The 26788-nt window shown below is 45.4% G+C and overlaps 2 protein-coding genes, 1 non-coding gene and 1 pseudogene across 3 annotated transcripts; 3 read left to right on the forward strand and 1 right to left on the reverse strand.

The window, feature by feature from the left end:
* Positions 1-19661, reverse strand: LOC144485543 (uncharacterized). The gene is made up of 3 exons (XM_078203676.1): positions 18944-19661; positions 10036-10690; positions 1-900 (listed from the first exon to the last, which is right to left on the reverse strand). The coding sequence occupies exons 1-3, from the start codon at positions 19615-19617 to the stop codon at positions 1-3; spliced, it is 2229 nt and encodes a 742-aa protein (XP_078059802.1). The 5' UTR covers positions 19618-19661.
* On the forward strand, positions 6387-6457 carry trnag-gcc (transfer RNA glycine (anticodon GCC)). The gene has a single exon. It is a non-coding gene; the product is annotated as a tRNA-Gly (tRNA).
* LOC144485553 (uncharacterized) lies at positions 12428-26547 on the forward strand. Its single transcript, XM_078203687.1, has 2 exons — positions 12428-12644; positions 23554-26547. The coding sequence occupies exon 2, from the start codon at positions 23917-23919 to the stop codon at positions 24853-24855; it is 939 nt and encodes a 312-aa protein (XP_078059813.1). The 5' UTR covers positions 12428-12644; positions 23554-23916; the 3' UTR covers positions 24856-26547.
* Positions 13999-14897, forward strand: LOC144485534 (uncharacterized; annotated as a pseudogene).
* Positions 26548-26788: the final 241 nt, after the last annotated feature.

The following is a 26788-nucleotide window of genomic DNA, read 5'->3' on the forward strand; positions in this document are numbered from 1 at the left end:
TTAGTGTGAGTGCATTGGTGAGCCAGCAGGTTGAACCCCAGGCACGGAGCAAGTGAACGGTCTCTGTCCAGTGTGAACTCGCTGCTGAGCAGTGAGGTTGGATGACCGATTGAATCCTTTCCCACACACCGAGCAGCTGAATGGCCTCTCTCCAGTGTGAACTCGCTGGTGTAAAACAAGATTGGATGACTGCCTGAAACTCTTTCCACAGTCAGTGCAGCTGAATGGCTTCTCCTCAGTGTGAATTCGTTGGTGTCTCAGCAGGGTGGGTAAAACTGTGAATCCCTTCCCACACATGGAACAAGTCAATGGTCTCTCCCCAGTGTGAATCCGTTGGTGTGCAACGAGAGAGGTTGCCTGTCTGAAACTCTTTCCACAGCAAGTGCAGCTGAATGGCTTTTGAGTGTGAATCCGCTGGTGTGACAGCAGGTGGGATGACCCAGTGAATCCCTCCCCACACATGGAGCAGGTAAAAGGCCTCTCCCCAGTGTGAACTCGCTGGTGTAATGTGAAGTTGGATGACTGAGTGAATCTCTTTCCACACTCAGGGCAGGTGAACAGTCCCTCCCCAGTGTGAGTGCGTTGGTGTGCCGTGAGTGCTGAAGAATGCCTGAACCTCTTTCCACAGGTAGTGCAGCTGAATGGCTTCTCCTCGGTGTGAATTCGCTGGTGTGACAAAAGGCCAGATAACTGACTGAAAGCCTTCCCACACACAGAGCAGGTGAATGCCCTCTTCCCCGTGTGAACCCGCTGGTGTAATGATAGGTTGGATGACTGAGTGAATCCTTTCCCACATATAGAACAGGTGAATGGCCTCTCCCCAGTGTGACTGCGTTGATGGTTTTCTAGCAGGGATGGATAATTGAATCCTTTCCCACAATCTTCACATCCCCACCGTTTCTCCATGGTGCCGGTGTCCGTGTGTCTCTCCAGGTTGGACAATCAGTTCAAGTCTTGTCCAAACATTGAACAAATGTATGGTTTTTCCTCACCTTGTATTTTACAATGTTTTCTCAAGCTGAATAACTGGTTAAAACTCTTTCCACAGTCAGTTCACTGGAACACTCACTCGGGTGTGTGTGTGTGTGTCTCGGTGCTTTTCCAGTCACTGTTGTTTGAAATGTGTTCTTTTGGAACAGTTGATCATTTATCCTTCCACATTCAAAGACCGATGATATTCAGATCCTGATGAATGGAGTTACTCAACCAGAGCTTGATCTGACGTTTCACATCTGCAAATCCTTCGCTTCTGATCTCCTGTAGAAACAGTTCACAAACTCCGCTTCTCCGGGACAAACAAGCGCCAAGGCCAGCAATGACACTGCGCATGCTCCACATCACAATGCCCGGGGACTGATTGACGGCAGGCGCGGGCCAATAGGAAGAGGGGGCGGGGCTGGAGGACCGAGCGGGAACGGCTGGTCCTCCAACCAATCAGAGTGAATGAGGGGCGGCCAGGTCGGGAGTGGAGCATGCGCGGCAATGGTAAGGCGGTTGTGAGCCTGACAATGCAGCGTGCGCTCTGAGCATGCTCAGTGTCAGTCACAGTGTTGGGGAGTGTTCGGGAGGAGATTGTGAGCACAGGATAGGAAACAGCACCAACTTCTGGCCGAGGCCGCAGGCCCCGCCTTTCCCGCGGGGACAAGCCCCCCTGAGCCAAGGGGGGCGGGCTCGCTAGCTGCCATCTTACGAGTGTGAATGAGGGCGCTCAGAGAGGCGGAGCTTCCTCCTCGGTAATGGGCCTGGGTTACCTAGGCAACCATCTTGGGAGAGGAAGTGGGTCTGGTTCAGATGTCCTGCAAGGGTGGCCATCTTGGTGAGGGTATAGTGAGTGGGCGGGGCTTCTCCCAGTTGCAAGGTGCGGGTTACCCAGGCTGCGGCGACCTTGGAGTGGGTTCAAGTCTTTCCCTGAGACTGGGATTGACAAATTGGGGGAGAGAATATTCCAGAGAAACGAGAATTGTCTGCTCTGAATTTCTATCCTGTACTCATTGTGAGCACTCTTTTCAAACCATTTTCCAGGGGAGGATTCACACAAATTAAAATAAACATCAAAATCTGAGAGAGATTTATCAGGAGCTGAATATCATCGACCTCTGAATGTGGAACAAGAAATGTTTCTCTGTTCTGTCTGTGGGAAAAGATTTCAAACATCAGTGTGACTGGAAAAGCACCGAGACACACACATGAGTGAGAGTGTTCGAGTGAGCTAACTATGGAAAGAGCTTCAACCAGTTACTCAGCCTGAAAAACACCACACCGTGCACACCGAGGAGAAACTGTACATGTGTTGTGTGTGTGAACGAGGCTTCAACTGATTGTCCAACCTGGAGAGACACAAGGGCACTGGCACCATGAAGAAACTGTGGAAATGTGGGGACTGTGAGAAGGGATTCAATTATCCATCCCGGCTGGAAATCCATCAACACAGTCACACTGGGAACAGCATCACAGAGAGACCGCGGAAATGTGAGTCGTCTGGCCTTTGGTCACACCACAGAGTTCACACTGAGGAGAGGCCATACCCCTGCTCAGTCTGTGGGAAGGAATTTACTCAGTTATCTCACCCTGCTAACACACCAGAGAAATCACACTGGGAAGAAGCCATACAGCTGCACTTCTTGTGGGAAGAGCTTCAGGTCTTCATCCAACCTCAGTGCACACAAGCGTGTTCACACTGGGGAGAAATCATTCACCTGCTCTGAGTGTGGGATGGAATTTACTCAGTCAGTCAAACTGGTGATACATAAGAGAATTCACACTGAGGAGAAACCATTTAGCTGCACCTCCTGTGGAAAGAGCTTCGGGAAGTTATCCACACTCACTGCACAGCAACGCACTCACACTGGGGAGAGGCCATGCGCTGTGTGGGGGAAGGGATTCACTCAGTCAGCCAACCTCATGTTACATCAGTAAGTTCACACTGAGGGGAGGCTGTTCAGCTGCACTCACTGTGGAAAGAAATTCAGGCAGTCTTCCAACCTCACTGCACACCAGCAAATTCACACCAGGAAAAAAATCATTCAACTGCTCCGTATGTGGGAAGCGCTTCACTCGATCATCTGGGCTTTGGTCACACCAGCGAGTTCGCACTGGGGAGAAGCCATTCGGCTGAACTCATTGTGAAAAGAGTTTCAGATCTTCATCTGATCTGAACGTACAAAGCGAGTTCACACTGGGGAGAGGTTGTTTACCTGCTGTGTGTGTGGAAAGGGTTTCACTCGGTCAGCCAATCTGCAGACACACCAGAGCGTTCACAAGTGACTGCAGGAGTTGGATTATATTGTTATTTGCTGTTAAGCACACCGAGGATTGTTAGTCTATTTTTTATTTGGTTTGTTTCTGCTGGTGTTAACAGCCCTATTGCAGACAGAACTGTGATATTGTGGATATCCCTTGATTTTTGGGGCTGCTGAGTCCCTATTTAAAAGCACCATCTGTGATCTTTCTCTCTAACTCAAGAACTCTCGACAGGTACTACTTCACAATAAAATTATCAACCTCCACTTGAATTCCATGTTGATCGTTAATGCAAAATCTACAATTCAGTGTTGAAATGTTCCATCTCTAATTATTAAATGCTGATTAATCTTTGCTGACGATTCTCACTGACTTAAATATTCTTTACAATGGGAACTCCAGTACATTATCAAGGTACATTGAACAAAACAGAAAAATATTTCACAGTCACATCAGTAAAATCTTCATCAATCAACACTGATACTGATGAAACTTGGAAGTTGCTGAGTTCATTCATTTCTGACACAGCAGCGGCAACATTTGGTAAAAGTTGCAAAGATGGTTTGAGACCCACTCAGCAGAGATGACATCTGTCATTGAAGCAAAAAGCAAAACCTACCTGATGTACAACATCAACCCAAAAGCTGGAACACTGTGTCACTTGAATGTAGCCAGGACAGATGTGTAAAAAGCAGAGAGAGGTTGTGCAAATAATCATTGGATCAGCCTATTTCAAGAAATGCAAATTGTCTGTGGCAACAGAAATCTCTGTGCTGTGTATGATGGGATCAGGAGAGTAGTTGGCCTTCCCATCATCAAAGTTGCTCCCCTGAAATTGTCACTTGAGCTGGAAAAGGCTATTGATTGCAGACCTACCTCAGTTGATCTTTCTCTACACCCTAGCTATGACTGTATCATGACATTCTGCACTCTCTCCTTCCCAATGTACAGTATGCTTTGTCTGTATAGCGCACAAGAAACAATATTTTTCACTGTATACTAATACATGTGACAATAATAAATCAAACAGACCCCACAGAGAAACTAACTTTATAACAATCAGGATAGAATTAAACACACTGGTATGTTGGGATGCCCTGTGGTTGTGAAAGGCTCTGTAGAAATGTAAGTTTATAAATTGAAGATTTCTGTTCTCTGATCTTGTTATCTGGAACTGAATTGATTTCAGCCACCCCCAACTTGCCATTTATTAAATTCACTTTGGTTCAGACAAGACTTTAACCAATTAAGACAAAGGCAGAATTCTCTGGATAGTAAATTTAAAAAGTTTATTCAATGAAAAAGGTTCACTGAACCACTTTAAGACATTGGCTTTTATAACTTGATGTGGGTGATCAGTCTGGAAGGTTAACCCTCTCTGGCTCCTTCTTTGACAGGAATTTCCTTAAAACTCAGCCTCGGGACTCTTCAGTATTTGGTTCACAGGGAAGACCTTTGGAACCTCTACTTTTATCCCCCTACATCAGAGTTGGGCCTGTTTAACATGCCAATTGGTCAATTTGATGAGATTAATTCAATTGAATCCCCAATATTTACACCACCGTTTCCCTTCATCTTAGTCAGGAATACAACATAATTGTTTCAGACTATCCCTTTACCCGATTCCATACAATCCCTTGTTCATACAGTTTCAAATATTGAAGAGTTTGAAGGTCCCTCTCGCCAGTACATTTATCTTCATTGCACATTCTTTACATACACAGCAATAAACTTTTACATTTTTACAGTAAATAAAACCCAGCCTTTTACTATAACTACTGATTCATTAATTGTAACTTAATACAATCATCTGTTCCTGACTGGTGGCTAATTAATACAGGATTCTTTAATTCATTTGGTTAATACAAGATTCACTGGTTCAAAAAGACACACGATGGAAGACAATAGGTTTCTTTCTTATTCACCTTGATCAGACTGAACAATCGACCTTATTCTTGAGCCAGATTTGATGGAATATAATGTCCTGTATCTTATCAAAATGACAGAAGAAATTCTTAGTTTAAACAATTTCTGCTGGTTATGCAGTTTCCACAAGCATTTGGGTGAATACAGCATTCATTTTAAAAATAAAGCTTCATTCACATGTCAGAGTTTAAGATTGTTTCCTTGACCTTGTTACTTAGAATGTTCAAGGAACAATTCAGCACAGTAACAGGCACTTGGGCCCACCGAGCCTGTGCCAATAGAGCTTCAATCCCTCTGTTCACCTCCTGTCTGTCTATCAAGATACACCTTGAACATTGCTAAAGTGCCTGCTTCCACCCGCTTCACAGGCAGTGCATTCCAGGCACCCAGCACCTCTACAGAGTCATAGAGGTTAACAGCATGGAAACAGGCCCTTTGGCTCAACTTGTCCATGCCACCCCTTTTTTTAAATGACTAAGCGAGTCCGAATTGCCCGCATTTAGCCCATATCCCTCAATAGCAATCTTACTCGGAACTGTCTAAATGTTTATCAAAAGACAAAATTGTACCCGCCTCTACTACTACCTCTGGCAGCTTGTTTCAGACACTCGCCACCCTTTGTGTGAAAAAATTGCCCCTCTGGACCCTTTTGTATCTCTCCCCTCTCACCTTAAACCTATGGCCTCTAGTTTTAGACTTCCCTACCTTTGGGAATAGATATTGGCTATCTAGCTGATCTATACCCCTCATTATTTTATAGACTTCTATAGGATCACCCGTAAGCCTCCTATGCTCCAGAGAAAAAAGTCCCAGTCTATCCAGCCTCTCCTTATAACTCAAACCATCAAGTCCTGGTAGCATCCTAATAAATCTTTTCTGCATTCTTTCCAGCTTAGTAATATCCTTTCTATAATAGGGTGACCAGAACTGTATACGGTATTACAAGTGTGGCCTTAACAATGTCTTGTGCAACTTCAACAAGACATCCCAACTCCTGTATTCAATGTTCTGACCAATGAAACCAAGCATGCCGAATGCCTTCTTCACCGCTCTGTCCATCTGTGACTCCACTTTCAATGTATACTGGTATACATTGTAAGACTGTATTCAATGTAATACTGGTAGCGTGGCTGAGCGGTCTAAAGCACTAGATTTAAGCTTCAGTCTTTCCGGAGGCATAGGTTCAAATCCCACTACTACCAGAATTGATGTCTGTTTAAGCATTGGTGGTTCAGTGGTAGAATTCTCGCCTGCCACGCGGGAGGCCCGGGTTCTATTCCCGGCAAATGCAAAGCCCCTTCTTTTTGAAGGGCCTGTTTCCTGTGCTGTACTATAATGAGCTATGAACATGTACATCCTAGAAATCTTTGTTCTATAACTCTCCCCGATGCCTACCATTAACTGGTTCAATCAACCAAAATGCATCACCTCGCACTTATCTAAATTAAACTCCATCTGCCATTCGTTAGCCCACTGGCTCAATTGATCAAGAACCCATTGCAATCCGAGCTAACCTTCTTCACTATCCACAACGTCACCCACCTTGGTGTCATCTGCAAACTTACTAATCATGCCTCCTAAATTCTCATCCAAATCATTAATATAAATGACAAATAACAGTGGACGCAGCACCGATCCCTGAGGCACACCACTGGTCACAGGCCTCCAGTTTGAAAAACAACCACCCACAATCACCCTCTGTCTTCTGTCATCAAGCAATTTTGTATCCATTTGGCTGCCTCACCCTGGCTCCTGTGAGATTTAATCTTATGCAACAACCTACCATGTGGTACCTTGTCAAAGGCCTTGCTAAAGTCCATGTAGACAACATCAACTGCACTGCCCTCATCTACCTTCTTGGTTACCCCTTCAAAAAACTCAATCAAATTTGTGAGATATGATTTTCCACTCACAAAGCCATGCTGACTGTCCCTAATCAGTCCTTGCCTCTCTAAATGCCTGTACATCCTGTCTCTCAGAATACCTTCGACCAGCGTACCCACTACAGATGTGAGGCTCACCAGCCTGTAGTTCCCAGGCTTTTCTCTGCAGCCCTTTCTAAACAAAGGCACAACATTTGCCACCCTCCAATCTTCAGGCACCTCACCTGTGGCTGTCAATTCAAATATCTCTGCGAGGGGACTCGCAATTTCCTTCCTAGCCTCCCGCAACATCCTGGGACACACTTCATCAGGTCCTGGGGATTTATCTACCTTGATGCGCTTTAAAACTTCGAGCACATCCTTCACTGTTATATGCACACTCCTCAAGACATCACTATTTATTTTCCCAAGTTCCCCAACATCCATGCCTTAACAGTAATTACTGATGAGAAATATTCATTTAGGATCTCACACATCTCTTGTGGATCTGCACGTAGATGACTTTGTTGATCCTTAAAAGGCCCTACTCTCTATACTCTGCATTTGTAGAATCTCTGGATTCTCCTTTGCCTTATCTGCCAAAGCAATCTCATGTCTCCTTTTTGCCCTCCTGATTTCTCTTAACTCTACTCCTACACCCTGTATACTCTTCAAGGGATCCGCTTGATCCCAGCTGCCTATGCATGCCATGTGCCTACTTCTTCTTCTTGACCAGGGCCTCAATATCCCAAGTCATCCAGGGTTCCCTACTTCTACTAGCCTTGCCCTTCACTCTAAGAGGAATGTGCTTATCCTGAACACTGGTTAACACACTTTTGAAAGTCTCCCACTGACCAGACGCCCGTTTGCCTTCCCACAGACTCCCCCAATTAACTTTTGAAAGTTCCTGCCTGATACCATCAAAATTGGCCTTGCCCCAATTTAAAATTTTAACCTTTGGGCCAGACCTATCATTCTCCATAGCTATCTTAAAACTAATAGAATTATGGTCACTGGTCCCAAAGTGATCCCTCACTAACACTTCTGTCACCTGCCCTTCCTTATTTCCCAAGAGGAGGTCAAGTTTTGCCCCTCTCTAGTCGGGCCATCCACATACTGAATGAGAAATTCCTCCTGAATACACTCAACAAATTTCTCTCCATCCAAACCTCTAATACTATGGCTGTCCCAGTCAATGTTGGGAAAGTTAAAATCCCCTACTATTACCACCCTATTTTTTTTGGAGCTATCTGTCATCTCCTTACATATTTGCTCCTCAATTTCCCACCGACTATTTGGAGGCCTATAGTACAACCCTATCAAAGTGACTTCCCCTTCTTATTACTCAATTCTACCCATACAGACTCAGTGGGTGAACCCTCGGATATATCCCCTCTCAGTACTGCTGTGGTGTTTTCCCTCATCAAAAGTGCAGCTCCCCCTCCTCTCTCACCTCCTGTTCTATCTTTCCTATAGCATCTGTACCCTGAAACATTGAGCTGCCAGTCCTGTCCCTCCCTCAGCCATGTTTCAGTAATAGCTATAATATCCCAGTCCCATGTACCCCTCCATGCCCTGAGTTCATCTGCCTTGCCTGCCAGGCCTCTTGCATTGAAATAAGTGCACTTTAATCTGGACCTCCCTTTCTCTCTGCTCTGCTTTTGACTGACCTGTCTAGTACTAGAATTATTGACACTGTCTTTACTATTTAATGTGCTCTCTTTAACTTCTGTCCTCAATCTTCTCTTCTGTCTTCCTATTGCTTTGGGTCCCACCACCCCCTCCCCGCCCACCCCACCCCGCCAAACTAGTTTAAACCCCCCCGACTCGCTCTCACAAATCTCTCCGTCAGGATATTAGTCCCCCTCCAGTTCAGGTGTAACCCATCCCTCTTGAACAGGTCATCCCTTCCCCAGAAGAGATCCCAATGATCCACAAATCTAAATCCCTGCCCACCTGCACCAGCTCTCAAGCCACATATTCATCTGCCTCATCTTCCTGTTCCTACTCTCACTAACACGTGGCACCGGCAGTAGTCCAGAAATTACCATCTTCGAGGTCCTGCACTTTAGTCTGCTGCCTAACTCTCTAAATTCACTCTTCAGGACCTCATCCCTTTTCACCATGTATGTGAAAACTTTCCCCACATGTTTCCCCAAACCTCATCACCTCTCACCTTGTGCCCTCTTGTAGTCGACCCTTCTCCCCTGGGGAAAAGCCTCTGACAATCCACCCTACATTTGCTTCTCATAGTTTTGTAGTTTCTCATAGTTTCTCATAGCATCCGTCTTTCCAGTGAAAACAATCTGAACTTGTCCAACCTCTTCTTGTACCTTAAATCCTCCAGACCAGCAACATACCCTTTGACCCTCAGGAAAGGCTAGGGCTGTTTTTCTCTAGGACAGAGAAGACTGAAGGGTGACCTGATGCAACTCTTTAAGATTATGAAGGGGTTCAATAATCCAATAGGTATTTCAGGAGAAACCTCTTTACCAGCGAGTGGTGAGAATGTGGAACTCACTACCACAGCGAGTGGTTGAGGTGAACAGCGCGAATACATTGAAGGGGAAGCTAGATACATACATGAGGGAGAGAGGAATAGAAGGATATGCTGATGGGGGAGATGAAGAGGGGTGGGTGGAGGCTCATGTGGAGCATAAATACTGACACAGACCAATTGAGCCGACTGGCCTGGCCCTGTGCTGTAGACTCAATGGAACAGAGACAAATGTATCTACCTGTAGTATAGAAAAAACACTATTTACTACCCAGGATAAAATAAATGTCCTTCATCAACTTTTGTGGATCGTTTCAGTGGAGATGTACACTCCCAGGCTCAAACAGCATCAGCCCACTGGAAGCAAAGGTGTGAGAACGGCCAGTTCAGCAGAAAGAAACCCTCCGACCCTCCCACTTCACAAACAGTCAGAGTGAACATGGTTCAGTCCTGGATGTGATTAACAGCAGCAATAACAGTAGAATCCAACCACTGTAATCAATTGTGAACTCGCTGGTGTCTCAGCAGGGTAGATGACTGAGTGAATTCTTTCCCACAGTCAGAGCAGGCGAATGGTCTCTCCCCAGTGTGGACTCGCTGGTGTCTTCTCAGGTTGGACAAATCTCGGAACTGCTTCCCACAATCAGAGCAGGGAAATGGTCTCTCCCCAGTGTGGACTCGCTGGTGTTTTTGCAGAGTGGATGAATCTTTGAATTTCTTCGCACACACTGTGCAGATGAACGGCCTCTCCTCAGTGTGAATTCGGTGGTGTGTCAGCAGATGGGTTGAATTTTTGAATCCCTTCCCACAGTCAGAACAGATGAATGACCTCTCCTCGGTGTGAACCTGTCGGTGTCGTATCAGGTTGGATAACCATCTAAACCTTCTTGCGCAGTGAGAGCAGCTGAATTGTTTCTGCTCAGTGTGAACTCGCTGGTGTGTCTGCAGGTTGGATGACTGACTGAATCCCTTCCCACACTGAGAGCAGGTAAATGGCCTCTCCCCAGTGTGAGCTCGCTGGTGTGTCAGCAGATCGGAGAACTGATTGAATCTCTTCCCACACTCAGAGCAGCTGAATGGCCTCTCCCCAGTGTGAATTCGCTGGTGTGTCAGCAGGTTGGATAACTGAGTGAATCCCTTCCCACACTCAGAGCAAACAAATGGCCTCTCCCCAGAGTGAACTCGCTGATGTATCTTCAGGGTGGATGAATGTTTGAAACCTTTCCCACATGCAGTGCAGGTGAATGGCCTTTCCTTAGTGTGAATTCGCTGGTGTGTCAGCAGGTGGGATGAATTTGTGAATCCCTTCCCACAATCAGAGCAGGTAAACGGCCGCTCCCCAGTGTGAATGCGTCGGTGAGTTTCTAGTTTTGAGGGGGTTATGAATCTCTTTCCGCAGTCCTCACATTTCCATGGTTTCTCCGTGGTGCAGGTGTCCTTGTGTCTCTCCATGTTCAACAATCAAATTAGGTTTCTGCACACAGGACACCCGGCTCCAAATGGGAATGTTTTTTCAAGCTGTGTAACTGGTTAAAACTGGAACACTCAGTTCAGAGTGTGTGTGTTGATGCTTTTCTGGTCACACTGATAGTTAATAACTGCTGAAGCTGATAGAGCAGACAATTATTTCTCCATCTAGATTCAGAGGCCACTGATGTTCACTTTGCAATGAATCAACTAAATCTTTCAGATCCTGATGCGACGTTTGATTTAAGATTTCTGGCTTAAATCCTCACTTCTAACATCTGTAAAAGAAGTTGACAAAAGTAATCAGCGTTAGTACAGGATAGAAATTCAGAACAGACAATTCTAGTTCCTCTGGAGCACGTTTTCCTCTCTCATTCCCCAAAATCTGTAAATTTCATTCGCACACATTGGGAGGCAATGCCCGAGTGGTATTATCACGAGATTATTCATCCAAAACTCAGCTAATGTTCTGGGGACCCAGGTTCGAATGACGCCACGGCAGTCGGTAGAATTTGAATTCAATAAAAAAAATATGGAATTAAGAATCTACTGATGATTGTGAAACCATTGTCGATTGTCAGAAAACCCCATCTGGTTCACTAATGCCCTTCAGGGAAGGAAATCTGCCATCCTCACCTGTCCTGGCCTACATGTGACACCATAGCCACAGAAATGTGTTGGTTCTCAACTGTCCTCTGAAACAGCCCAGTGAGCCAATCAGTTCAAGGGCAATGAGGGATGGGCAATAAATGCTGGCCAGCCAGTGATGCCCATGTCTCATGAATGAAGAAAAAAGAACTCTCCCTCCATTCCCATTCTGCTGGATCTAATATTCACCCTCCCAATTTTCCTGAAGAGGCTGATTGACAGACCTGGGCCAAACTTTCCAGAGTCTGCAGCCTCCCTGGATTCACTTCCTTTCCCTTCAGTTGCTGCAAGTCAACAATTCCCCCAGAAATGAGAAAAGAAATGGAAAGGGGAAGAAAAGAAAGTGTTTTACTCACAGATTTTGGCCTCTTTTAAGGCGACAGGAGAAAGTTTCAGTCTGTGTGAAGTTCAACCTGCATTGTCACAAAGCCCGCGCCCTGGATTGTCTGGAGGGCCACAGCCCTTCCGGTCCTCCAACACTTCCCATGGGTCAACAATTCAGCATGAACGTCAGAGGGTGGGTTCTCCCCCGGAACATTCGCAGCTTCCCCTCGCCATTAGACATGCGCAGTCCCGGACTTGGGGGGGGAGGGGCAGATCACCGAGCGGCTTCTCGCTCTGACCGGAGCCGTCAGCCGGTTGCCTGGAAACCTTGGCTCGATGTGTTGCAGGGGTACGGGAACAATGGATGGGGGCGGGGCTCCCGAGTCCGCGCACCCGGGCTTGCGCATTGGAACCCGGAGACGATTCTTATTGGCTGATTCAGGCAGGGCTCCATTGTGACGTCAGAATACGGAAGTTGTCCAATGAACTTCAGAGTGAAACTCCCTCCTCTGTGTACATCAGGGAGGAAATCAATGTTTCCCCCTTTCCATTTCTTTTCTCATTCTGGGGGAAATTGGGGACTTGCAGCAACTGAAGGGAAAGGAAGTGAATCCAGGAAGGCTGCAGACTCTGAAAAGCTTACAGACGAACATCGGAATTAGGAGCAGGACTAGGCCCAGGTATCTTTTTCTTTCTCTCTCAAAGATATTGACATCCTTTAGCCCCCTCAGTTTGACACATTTATTTATGTGGCTAATAGGATAGCCTCTTACCCAATGTTCACAATTAAAGGGGGAATTTTCCCAGGAGAAAGCTAACATTTAAATGAACAGAAAATTCGTGTGGGACAGAGATATGTACAATGTAGTTATATTGCATCTACTACGTTATTTATGATCCCTTATTTCTTGTCTTGAAATATATAGCAATGTGGCTACTTTACTTATTTCCAGTGATGGAGACGTTACAACATAGAAGGAATCAGTTTGGCAATTCAGATCCATGCCAACTCTCTGTGGAGCAATTCAGTCAGTCCCATTCCTCTCTATATTCCCATTCCCCTGAGTTTCACATCACAATGGAATGGGTGAGAGTGCCAGATAATCTGGGACTGGGGTGGAGTTGTGCAATGTCACTGAGGAGGAACAAAATGGTCTTGATGATGATGTGGATATGTGGCTGGAAGCTCATCTTGGGGTGAAATATTTCACCATGATTGTGAACAGCCTGGTTCAGCCTCAGACAGTTGCCAGGAAGACGGAGAGAGTTTTTTTTAAAAAAGATTATTTATTAGTCGCAAGTAAGGCTTACATTAACATTGCAATGAAGTTACTGTGAAATTCCCCTAGTCGCCCCACTCCGACGCCTGTTCGGGTCAATGCACTTTTTTAACCAGCACATCTTTCAGTTGCTGGCGAGGAAGTGGAGTTTGTATTCAGACTGAAGACACTGGGTTCAGTTTTCCCAGTATTTATACAAAATAAATTTCTGTTCTTTTAGTACTGCAAGTCAGATAAGTCAGGATGGTGTGTGAGTTGGAGGAACTTGGAGGTGATGGTGTTTATATCCACCTGCTACCTTGGTCCTTCTAGATGCTGGAGGTTGAGGGTTTAGGAGATTCTGTCAAAGTTCTTGTCAAGATGCAGATGTATAAATCCCTCTCTTTCACCCCAGCCACTCCTACTTCTCTCTGTCTCCTCCCACAGTGCCACAGTGGGTCTTGTGTAGACCTAGACTGTGTGGCAGGGTTCCTTCCCTGAAGGACATCAATAAACCAGTTGTGTTTTTATGACAATTCAGCAGCTTTCATGGTTACTTTTTCCTCATGCTGACCCCACAAATTACCAGATTTCCAGATTCATTCAGCTCAATTTAACAACCCATCTTTGCATTTTTGTGGGTTCTTTTTCACTCTGTTTTCTGTTTTAAATCAATTTCGCACTGTTTTAGAAGAGGGGGATTTGCAGTTGAGAAACTGAAACCAAACATGACATCAGAACCTGATGGAGTCGGCCAATTTATTGTATTTTGAACATGGAAGAAAAAAGTGCCATTCACAGTAGAGAGAAAATGTACACGTGTTCTTTGTGTGGAGAATCATCTGGCCTTTCGGAACATAGTTGCAGTCACAACAGGAAAATAGCATGTGAGGATTGTGGGAAGGAATTCAATTACCCATCCCTGCTGGAAACTCATCGACGCAGTCACACTGGGGAGAGGCCATTCACCTGTTCCCAGTGTGGGAAGGGATTCACTCAGTTATCCAGCTTACATATGCACCAGAGGACTCATGCTGAGGAGAGGCCATTCACCTGCTCCCAATGTGGGAAGGGATTCAATCAGTCATCCAACCTCGCAACACACCAGCGAGTTCACACTGGGGAGAAACCGTTCACCTGCTCTGAATGTGGGAAGGGATTCGCTCACTCATCCACTCTGTTGATACAGCACGAACTCACACTCAGGAGAAGCCATTCACTTGCTCCCTGTGTGGGAAGGGATTTGCTGACTTAACCAATTTGTTGAAACACCAGCAAGTTCACACTGGGGAGAGGCCATTCACCTGTTCCCAGTGTGGAAAGGGATTTGTTCAGTCAGCCACTTTGTTCACACACCAGCGAATTCACACTGGGGAAAGGCCATTCACCTGCTCTGTGTGTGGGAAAGGATTCAGTCGGTTATCAACTCTCCTGACACACCAGCGAGTTTACACTGGGAGAAGTCACTCATCCAACCTAGCAATACACCAGCGAATCCACACAGAGGAGAAGGCATTCATCTGCTCTGTGTGTGGGAAGAGATTCAATCAATCATCTAAACTAGCAATACATCAGTGGGTTCACAATGTGGAGAGACCATTCACCTGTTTGCAGTGTGGGAAGGGATATGTTACCTCATTGAATCTTCTGACACACCAACAAACTCACAAGTGACTGTTGTGACTGGATTTCAAATTAGGGAGAAACCGTGAAAATGTGGAGACTGTGAGGAGAGTTTCAGTTACCCGTCAGAGCTGGAAGCTCATCGAGGATTCTTTGTTGATAGAGGTTTTCTACAAGCTACTCTGAGACTTGTCTTCTCTCTGGAAGTTTCAAGGCAGTCTATACTCATTATAGCAAATATATTTATGGTTGCTAACTATTTAAAGTGGGATTTACTTTGATAAGAGGAATGTTGCTTATTTGGGACTGAAATTGTGATAAGTTAGAAATTAAAGTTCTTTCCTTTCACTTTTAAATATTATTCAACTGTTAATAGTCAAACTGTTTCATTTGTTGGAATTATATTTGAACTTTTATTTAAAAATGTTTATTTTACCATGAAAAATCCCGAATTTGTCAGTGGAATCATTCCTGGAGTGAAGCATCCTATCCTCACACTTATGCCAAAATAGAAAAATTGTTGGGGTCTACTCTGATTTCCTAATGTAATTTAGAGGTTCTGGTCCAGGACCCGAACAGAAAGGATTCACTCAATCATCCACCCTGCAAACACTCTGGTTTCACACTGGGGAGAGACCTTACAAATGCCCAGACTGCAGGAACTGCTATAAAAGTTGTGGAGAACTGATGTCTCATCAGCGTATTCACACTGATGAGAGACATTCAGATGCTTTTACTGTGAGCCTGGGTTCAGGGGATCATCTCAACTCACTGTACACCAGTGAGTTCACACTGGGGAGAGACCGGGTCCCGATGGACTTAATCCTGGGATCTTAAGTGCGGCTATTGAGATAATAGCAAAAGTTTGATAATCTGAAATAAAAACAGAAAATTGGAAAAATTTGGCCTGGCAGCATCTGTGGAGAGAGAAACAGAGTTAATGTTCGAGTCCGAATGTCTGTTCTTTAGTTGAAGAGGGGTAGAAATGGTGAGTAAGATAGTGACACTGACATCAACTATCAGTGCAGGATAGAAATTCAGAACAGACAATTCCACTTTCTCGGAACATTCTTTCCTCTCCTTCACCCAAACATGTGGTTCAATCAAACAAAAAGACCAAAATCGGCAACAAAGTACCAATAGAATCCCCCTCCCCAGGGCCACCTGGGCACAGGCAAGATCACAGAAAATCAGTCGGCAGCCAGAGTGACCCCTGCCTCCCCCTTCAGCCCCACCCATCCTGGATCTACAGATTGCTGTTTTAACCAGGGTCTAGAGCAGGTCCAGAAGATTCTCCCACTCACCCACCCCCTCCACACTACAGCCTTCTGGACTCAACATTCAGTCCAACAGTTTCAGAGAGTAAACTCTCAGCCCGTTCTGTTTCTTTGTCTTTGATTGTTTCATTTTTCTTTCTTTCAGTCAGCAGCCCCCCTGCTCCAGGCACGGCTTCTGTTTCTTTTCTCGCTCCATCTCCATTCCCTTTGGCTCTTGGGGATTCACTTTTCTCTCATTCGATCTCTCCTGTCTTCCACCCACCCCTTTCTCCAAACCTGTTACATTTCTAACTTTTCCCAGTTCTGGTGAAAGGTCACAGACTTGAAATGTTAACTCTGTTTCTCTCTCTGCACAGATGCTGCCTGACATATTGAGTTTTTTTTCCAACACACCATTTGCCTTTTTTACTGTCTTTTACACCTGCATGCTTACCTTCAGTGATGAGTGTACGAGGACACCCAGGTCTTGTTGCATATTTCCTCCTCCTACTTTATGACTATTCAGATAGTAATCTGTCTTCCCGTTTTTGCTCCCAAAGTGGATGACCTCACATTTATCCAAATTATACTGCATCTGCCAATCATTTGCCCACTCACTCAACTTGTCAAATTACACTGAAGGATTGCTGCATCCTCCTCATAGCTCACCCTCCCACCTTGATTTGTGTCATTAGCAAATATGGAGATATTGCCTTTAGTTCCCTCATTTAAATCAATAATATATATGTAGTAAATAGCTGGGGTCCCAGCTCTGATCCCTTCAGTACCCTATTAGTCACTTCCTGCCATTTGGAAAAAGACCCATTTATTCCTACTCTTTGTTTCCTGTCTGCCAACTAGTTTTCTATCCATCTCAACATACTGCCCCAATCCCATGTGCTTTAATTTTACACGTTAATCTTTTTTGACTTTGTCGGAATTCTTCTGAAAGTCGAAATAAACCACATCCACTGGCTCCCCCTCATCAACTCGACTAGTGATATCCTCAAAGAATTCGAATCGTTTTGTCAAGCACAATTTCCCTTTCTTAAATCCATGCTGACTCTGTGCGATCCTGCCACTGTTTTTCAAGTGTTTTGCTATAAAATCCTTTAAAATTGATTCTTGAATATTCCCCACTAACAGTGTCAGGCTTACTGGTCTATAATTCCTTACTTTCTCCCTCCCCTCCCTTTTTAAATAGTGGGGCTACATTAGCTATCCTCCAACCTGTAGGAACTGTTCCAGAGTTTATAGAATCTTAGAAGTTGACCACCAATTAATCCACTATTTCTCAGGCATCTTCCTCATGTACTCTGGGATGCAAATGATCAGGTCCTGAGGATTTATAGGCCTTCAATCCCATCAGTTTCCCCAACACTAATTCTCGACTAATACTGATCTCCATCAGTTCCTTCCTCTCACTAAACCCTGTGTTCCCCAACATTTTTGTGTCCTCCTTTGTGAAGACAGAACCAAAGTAAGTAGTCAGTTGGTCAGCCATTTCTTTGTTTTCCATTATAAATTCCCCTGTTTCTGACTGTAAGGGACCTACATTTGTCTTCATCAATCTTTCTCTCTTCATACACCTGTAGAAATTTTTCCAGTCAGTTTTTATGTTCTCTGCAAGCTTACTCTCATATTCCATTTTCCTCTTCTTAATCAATCCCTTGGTCCTCTGTTGCTGAATTCTAAACTGCTCCCAATCCTCAGGTCTGTTGTTTTCCTTGGCCAAATTGTATGTCTCTATCTTGGATCTAATGCTATCTCTAATTTCTCAGAATTCTCTGTGTTGTGTCTCACTGCAAAATCCCTAAGTTCATCACATGATGATATTTTGAGTCAGACCTGAAGCACTCGTTAATTGTTCCCCAGTCATTCCTGGGGTTCATTTGTTTATTAATGCTGTTCCAATCTGTCTTTTGTTGTGATATCCAGATCTGCTATAGCTGCTTTCACCCCCTACAAAGCCTGTCAAAGTCTAACCATGTTTCATAACCATCCAGTAGATCATCTATCTTGTCAATCTCATCATTGAACCCAAACAGAAGATCCAAACCTTTATCAGTGTCCAACTGACGGACATCCAGCTCACAAAATACTTTGCTTCTGATTTTCCTTTCGCTGGGAAGTGACAATGCCAAGGCCAGACCTTGGTTCCCCCTTGGTAGGGATGTAACCAGTATCCACATCTCCACTTTCACATGGTTCAGACTCTGAGAGCAGCAGCGGGTAATCTGACCCTGACAATTCCCACTCACTTTCAGCCATTTCTCACAAAAGCTGCTGGGATTGCAAAACTTCTGTCTGAAAAATATTTCCCTTTAGCTTCCAATCTCCACCATTAGAAAACATTCCCTCTGACCATGTTACAATCCTGACAGTCTTATGGTGAAAGAAGAAGTTGGAGCCAATCTTTATTTGGTACAGATTTATTTAGAGTGAAACTTCACAGGTATTTCCCTCCTAACTTCACACTATGTCAGTACATGTCTCTTTATTTGCATTCATAATCATCCAATCAATGCCCTCAATTTGTATATACTTAATCTCAAATGATTTGTTATCCCCAAGAGTGGGAGCAGATAATAAGTCTAATCGGAGTGACTGCTGCGATGTCTCAACAGAGGCTGAATCATTCAACGAATATGATTAACAGAAAAATCCCATCACAATAGTTACTTGTGAACTCGCTGGTGTGTCTACAGAGTGGATGACTGAGTGAATCCCTTCCCACATGTGGAGCAGATGAAAGGTCTCTCCCCAGTGTGAACTCGCTGGTGTAACCGCAGGTTGGATGAGCGAGCAAAACCTTTCCCACAAACGGAGCAAATGAATGGCCTCTCCCCAGTGTGAACTCTCTGGTGTTTCAGCAGATTGGCTGAATGAGCAAATCCCTTCCCACACTGGGAGCAGGTGAACGGTCTCTCCCCGGTGTGCCCTTCCTTGTGTATTGCTAGGTTGGATGACTGATTGAATCCCTTCCCACATACAGAGCAGGTGTATGGTCTTTCCCCAGTGTGAATGCGCTGGTGCGTCCGCAATGTGTGAGAGTGAGCAAATCCCTTCCCACACTGGGAGCAGGTGAACGGCCTCTCCCCAGTGTGAACAGTCTGGTGTGTCAGCAAATTTGATGACCGACTGAATCCCTTCCCACATTGGGAGCAGTTGAACGGCTTCTCCTCAGTGTGAATTTGCTTGTGCAATGCAAGGTTGGATGACTGAGTGAATCCCTTCCCACACACAGAGCAGGTGAACGGTCTCTCTCCAGTGTGCATTCGCTGATGTTTCAGCAGATTGGATGAGTGAGCAAATCGCTTCCCGCACTGGGAGCAGGTGAATGGTCTCTCCCCAGTGTGAATTCGCTGGTGTTTTACTAGGGTGGATGGGTGAGCAAAACCCTTCCCACACTGGGAGCAGGTGAATGGCCTCTCCCCAGTGTGACTGCGTCGATGAGTTTCCAGCAGGGATGGGTAATCGAATTCCTTCCCACAGTCTCTACATTTCCATGCCATCTCCCTGTTGTGACTGCAATTGTGCTCCGAAAGGCCAGATGATTGGTTGAAGTCTTGTCCACACAGAGAACCTATGTATAGTTTCTCTCCACTGTGAACGGTGCTATTTTTTCCATGTTCAAAATACAATGATATTCAGGTTACAATAAATTGGCCGATTCCATCAGGTTCTGATATATTGTTTGAATCCTCATCTTCTAAAACCCTGTGAAATTGATTAAAACAGAAAGAAGAGAGTAAGGGAACCCACAAAAATACAATGGTTGTGAAATTGAGCTGAATGAATCTGGGGCCAGCACTCGGAAAAAGTGACCATGAAAGCTGTTGGATTGTCATGAAAAACCCAACTGATTCACTAAGATAAAAGCAAAATACTGCGGATGCTGGAATCTGAAACAAAAACAGAAAATGCTGGAGAAACTCAGCAGGTCTGACAGCATCTGCAGAGAGAGAATAGGGCCAACGTTCTGAGTCTGGAAGACCCATTGTCGACAAGTTATGATCTTTCAAAAGTCACTGGAGTCAGGGAAAGTCCCAGAGGATTGGAAAATCGCTGTTGTAACCCCACTGTTCAAGAAGGGAACAAGAAAAAAGATGGAAAATTATAGGCCAATTAGCCTAACCTCAGTTGTTGGCAAAATTCTAGAATCCATCGTTAAGGATGAGATTTCTAAATTCTTGGAAGTGCAGGGTCGGATTAAGACAAGTCAGCATGGATTTAGTAAGGGGAGGTCGTGCCTGACAAACCTGTTAGAGTTCTTTGAAGAGATAACAAATAGGTTAGACCAAGGAGAGCCAATGGATGTTATCTATCTTGACTTCCAAAAGGCCTTTGACAAGGTGCCTCACGGGAGACTGCTGAGTAAAATAAGGGCCCATGGTATTCGAGGCAAGGTACTAACATGGATTGACGATTGGCTGTCAGACAGAAGGCAGAGAGTTGGGATAAAAGGTTCTTTCTCAGAATGGCAACCGGTGACAAGTGGTGTCCCGCAGGGTTCAGTGTTGGGGCCACAGCTGTTCTCTTTATATATTAACGATCTAGATGACGGGACTGGGAGCATTCTGGCCAAGTTTGCCGATGATACAAAGATAGGTGGAGGGGCAGGTAGTATTGAGGAGGTGGGGAGGCTGCAGAAAGATTTAGACAGTTTAGGAGAGTGGTCCAAGAAGTGGCTGATGAAATTCAACGTGGGCAAGTGCGAGGTCGTACACTTTGGAAAAAAGAATAGAGGCATGGACTATTTTCTAAACGGTGACAAAATTCATAATGCTAAAGTGCAAAGGGACTTGGGAGTCCTAGTCCAGGATTCTCTAAAGGTAAACTTGCAGGTTGAGTCCGTAATTAAGAAAGCAAATGTAATGTTGTCATTTATCTCAAGAGGCTTGGAATACAAAAGCAGGGATGTACTTCTGAGGCTTTATAAAGCACTGGTTAGGCCCCATTTGGAGTACTGTGAGCAATTTTGGGCCCCACACCTCAGGAAGGACATACTGGCACTGGAGCGGGTCCAGCGGAGATTCACACGGATGATCCCAGGAATGGTAGGCCTGACATACGATGAACGTCTGAGGATCGTGGGATTATGTTCATTGGAGTTTAGGAGGTTGAGGGGAGATCTGATAGAAACTTACAAGATAATGAACGGCTTAGATAGGATGGACGTAGGGAAGTTGTTTCCATTAACAGGGGAGACTAGGACGCGGGGGCACAGCCTTAGAATAAAAGGGAGTCACTTTAGAACAGAGATGAGGAGAAATTTCTTCAGCCAGAGAGTGGTGGGTCTGTGGAATTCATTGCCACAGAGGGCTGTGGAGGCCGAGACGTTGAGCGTCTTCAAGACAGAAATTGATAAATTCTTGATTTCTCGAGGAATTAAGGGCTATGGGGAGAGAGCGGGTAAATGGAGTTGAAATCAACCATGATTGAATGGTGGAGTGGACTCGATGGGCCGAATGGCCTTACTTCCGCTCCTATGTCTTATGGTCTTATGGTCTTAAGTGTCATCCAGACTCAAAACATTGGCTCTATTCTCTCTCCACAGACACTGTCAGACCTGCTGAGTTTCTCCAACATTTTCTGTTTTTGTTCCAACTGATTCACTAATGTCCTTCACGAAAAGAAACTTGTCACCCGGGCTGGGTCTACACAAGACTCTGGGCACTGTGGGAGGAGACAGAGAGAAGTAGGAGAGGCCAGGGGTGAAGGAGAGGGATTTTATACATCAACAACTCAATGAGAACTTTGACAGAATCTCCCAAACCCTCAACCTCCATCATTAAGAAGGACTAAGATAGCAGGTAGACGTGAACACCATCACCTCCAAGTTCCCCTCCAACTCACACACCATCCTGACTTGTCTGATGTCCAGGACTAAGAGAACAGAAATTTCACCCATATAAAGACTGGGAAGTCTGAACCCATTGTCTTCAGTCCCCACTACAAACTCCACTCCCTCACCAGCAACTCTATCCCTCTTCCTGGGAACTGTCTGAGACTGAACCAGGCTGTTCACAATCCTGGTGAAATATTTCACCCCAAGATGAGCTTCCAGCCACATTTCCACATCATCATCAAGACCGTCTACTTCCACCTCAGTACCATCGCCCGACTCCACCCCAGTCTCAGCTCATCTGGAACCCTCATCCATTCTATTGTGACGTCACACTCTCACCATTGTGACGTCACACTCACTCTCCATTGTGACGCGTAACTGTCATGAATTCTATTGTGACGTCAGGACTTCACTCCCTGCCGGTCTTCCACACTCAGCCTCAATGGCGGCAGTCAGCCCAGGCCTAACACGACAAGTTGCGGCTCCATTTGGCACAAACGGGGGGAACCGGGAAGTTCATTTCCGGGGTTTGCCTTTGAACATGTTTAGGATGCTGTTCACCCACCCGCCATGTTCATCGCTCCCCGCGCGCCGCCCTCTTCCTGGTATTGATCTTGGTTCCGACTTTAAACCGTCCGTCCATCGCCATTACCCGCACTGCGCATGCTTCAGATCCCGCCCCTCATTCACTCCGATTGGTTGGAGGACCAGCCGCTCCCGCTCGGTCCTCCAGCCCCGCCCCCTCTTCCTATTGGTCCGGAGCTGCCGTCAATCAGTGCCCGGGCATTGTGATGTGGAGCATGCGCAGTGTCATTGCTGTCCTTGGCGCTTGTTTGTCCCGGAGAAGCGGAGTCAGCGTTAGGCGGTGGCTGGGAGGATCTGGAAACACTTTGTGGATCCGCAAACCCTTCAGAATCATTGTCAGCTCCCTGGTTTGCAGCTGCGGGGCTTCTCCCTCCCTCCCTCCCGGGAACAGGCCCAGGTTAACGGCCCCATCCTGGCTCAGCCACTGGAGGATGGTTCACATCAGAGGATGGGGGAGGGGGACAATAAATAAGAGGTTACACTTTGGCCTCAATTCAATGAGGACTCTGATCTCTGGGAAGGAAGGAAACCCTGGGAGGTTGGCGGGGAGGATTCACAAACACCCGCTGGAGGCCCCAACATCCCCAATAAGACCCATTGGTTTTATTGTCAGTCTGCAGACAGGAGCTGGAGAACTGAACCCATGATGTGGAGATGCCAGCATTGGACTGGGGTAAACACAGTAAGAGTTTTAACAACACCAGGTTAAAGTCCAACAGGTTTATTTGGCAGCAAATGCGATTAGCTTTTGGAGCGCTGCTCCTTTGTCAGATGGAGTGGATATCTGCACCCAGACAGAGGAGAGGGAGGGAGAAAACTGGGAGTGGAGGAAAGAAATGGTGGAGATGGTGAGATGGGTTTGGATTTCAGCCCAGGGAGGAGGGAGAGTGTGTGGGACGGGGATTTACAGATTTGGGGGAACAAAAGAGGAAAAAATGTTCCAGAAAAACTAGAATTATCTTTTCAGAACTTCTAATCCAGACTTAGTTATAATTTTCCTAAATTTCTTTTGCAGGGTGTTAGAAGGGGAGAATTTGCAGATAAAAAGTACAAAAGCAAACATCACATCAAGATTTAACAGAATCACCCGATTCGTCAGGATTTGAATATCATCAACCGTACACTGTGGAAGGAGGAGAATGTCTGTTCTGTCTGTGGGAAAAGATTTCAAACATCACTGTGACTGGAAAAGCACCGAGACACACACACCCGAATGAGAGTGTTCCAGTGAACTGACTGTGGAAAGAGCTTCAACCAGTTACACAGCCTGATAAAACATCACACCATCCACAGCGAGGAGAAACTGTACATGTGTTCTGTGTGTGGATGAAGCTTCAACTGATCGTGCAACCTGGAGAGACACAAGGACACCAGCACCATGGAGAAACCATGGAAATGTGGGGACTGTGGGAAGGGATTTAATTATCCATCCCGGCTGGAATATCATCGATGCACTCACACTGGAGCCAACATCACACACAGGCCACTGAAATGTGGGGACTGTGGTAAAGTGATCAGATCCCCATCAGATCTGGAAACTCATCGACGTGGTCACACTGGGGAGAGACCATTCACCTGCTTCAAGTGTGGGAAAGGATTTGCTCGGACATCCACCCTGCTGAGACACCAGCGAGTTCACACTGGGGTGAGGCCGTTCATCTGCTCCCAATGTGGCATGGGATTCACTCAGTTATCTCACCTCACTGTACATCAGCAAGTTCACACTGGGGAGAGACCATTTAGCTGCTCTGTGTGTGGGAAGGGATTCACCAGTTTAACTAATCTCACTTCTCATCAGCTTGTTCACACTGATAAGAGACTTTTTAAATGTTCGGACTGTGGTAAGAGCTTCAAAAGTACAAGGAATCTCCAGAGACACCAATACATTCACTGTAGTCAGAGCCCATTCTCCTGTTCTGTGTGCGGTAAGGGATTCACTCGGTCATTCAGTCTCCTGCGACACCAGCGAGTTCACACTGGGGCGAGGCCGTTCTCTTGCACTAAATGTGGAAAGCGATTCAGTCGGTCGTGCAGCTTGCAGAGACATCAACAAATTCACTCTGCGGAGAACCCATTCATCTGTTTCATCTGTGGTAAGGGATTCACTCAGTCAGCTCTCCTCCTGAGACACCAGCGTGTTCACTCTACAGAGAAGCCTTTCATCTGCTCTGAGTGTGAGATAGGATTCATTCAGTCATTCCAACTGCTGAGACACCAGCGAATTCACACTGGAGAGAGGCCATTCATTTGCTCCCAGTGTGGGAAGGGATTTACTCAGTCCTACCACCTACTGAGACACCAGCGAGTTCACGAGTGATTGCAGGGTTGGATTCTGCTATTATTGCTCCTGTTAATCACATCCGGGACTGGACTATGTTCATTCTGACAGGGCTCATTCTTTTCATGATGTTAATAATTCCTGTGACTGCACTGGAGTTAATATTTTCTTATAGTATTAAGTCTAACAGCGTTTTGACTGTGTGTTGGGTAAAAGTTTAAAGTTTCAAAGTTTATTTATTGTTGATTTCCCCAAGATAAGACACAAATTGATGTCCTTGTTGTGATATGAAGTTGAGGAAATATACATACGAACAAGTAACCAGGATGTGAAGCAGCATGTGACTGAAGTGTTACTGGGGAGCACTTTGGGATCAATGGCCATAATTCGATTAGTTTTAATATAGTTTTGGAAAAGGATAGGTCTGGTCCACAAGTTAAAGTTCTAAATTGGGGCTTGGCCAATTTTGATGGTATTGTACAGGAACTTTCACAAGCTGATTGGGGAAGGCTGTTCACAGGTCAAGGAACGTCTGGAATGTGGGATGCTTTCAGAAGCGAGATAGCGAGAGTTCAGGGCCAGCACCTTCCTGTTACTGTAAAGGACAAAGCTGGCAGGAGGAGGAAACACTCAATGACGAGAGATATTGAGATTCTGGTCAATAAAAAGAAGGAAGCATATGTCAGGTTCAGACAGCTGGGGCCAAGTGAATCCCTTGAGGAGTATCGGGAGTGCAGAAGTCCACTTAAAATGGAAATCAGGACGGCAAAAAGGGAACATGAGATAGCTTTGGCAGATAAGGTAAAAGAAAATCCAAAGAGATTCTACAAGTATATTAAGGGCAAAAGAGTAACTAGGGAGAGAATCGGCCCCTTAAAGATCAACAAGGTCATTTATGTGTGAAGCCACAGGAGATGGGTGAGATCCTAATGGAATATTTCTCATCAGTATTTACCCTGGAGAAAGACATGAAAACTTGGGAATTCAGGGATGTAAATAGTGATGTCTTCAATGGCGCCCACATTACAGAAGACAAGGTGCTGGAAGTTTTAAAACACATAAAGGTAGATAAATCTCAAGGACCTGATCAAGCGCATCCCAGGACATTGTGGGAAGCTCGGGAAAACATTGTGGCGCCCCCTAGTGTATATATTTGTATCATCAACAACCACGGGTGAGGTGCCAGAAGACTGGAGAGAGGCAAATGTTACAGCTATTTGAGAAAGGCAGCAGAGAAAAGCCAGGGAACTACAGACCGGTGAACCTAACATCAGTGGTGGGTAAGTTGTTGGTTGGTAGTCTGAGAGACAGGATCTACATGCATTTGGAAAGGCAAAGGCTGATTACAGATTGTCAGCATAGCTTTGTGCATGGGAAATTGTGTCTTAAAAATTTAACAGAGCTTTTTGAAAGGGTGACCAAAAAAAAATAGATGAGGACGGTGCAGTAGATGTTGTCTACATGGACTCCAGCAAGGCCTTCGACAAGGTATCTATGGTAGACTGGCCAGTTAAGGTTAGATCACAATGGATCCATGGAGAACTAGCCAGACTTATAAATGGTCCTACCTTGCACTAAGTTGATCTTTCTCGACACCCTAGCTATGACTAACGCTACATTCTGCACTCTCTCGTTTCCTTCTCTATGAATGGTATACTTTGTACAGCGTGCAAGAAACAATACTTTTCACTGTATATTAATACATGTGATAATAAATCAAATCAAAAATTGAATACAGAATTGGTTTGCTGGAAGGAGACAGAGGGTGGTGGTCGAGGGTTGCTTTTCAAACTGGAATTAGAGCAAGAGATGGATGGTCAGTTCCCCTCTGTCCGGGGCTGGGGGATTCACACTCATTTCCCCAGGGCACTCATTCTCACTGCAACTTTACAGGAGAAAGTCCCCGCTTCAATCCTGCCTGCAAACTTTGTGTTTAAAATTGTTACTGAGGAGGAATTAACAGTGAGTTTAG

This window comes from Mustelus asterias, unplaced genomic scaffold (genome assembly GCF_964213995.1).
Source record: "Mustelus asterias unplaced genomic scaffold, sMusAst1.hap1.1 HAP1_SCAFFOLD_198, whole genome shotgun sequence".
NCBI classification, from domain to species: Eukaryota; Metazoa; Chordata; class Chondrichthyes; order Carcharhiniformes; family Triakidae; genus Mustelus; species Mustelus asterias.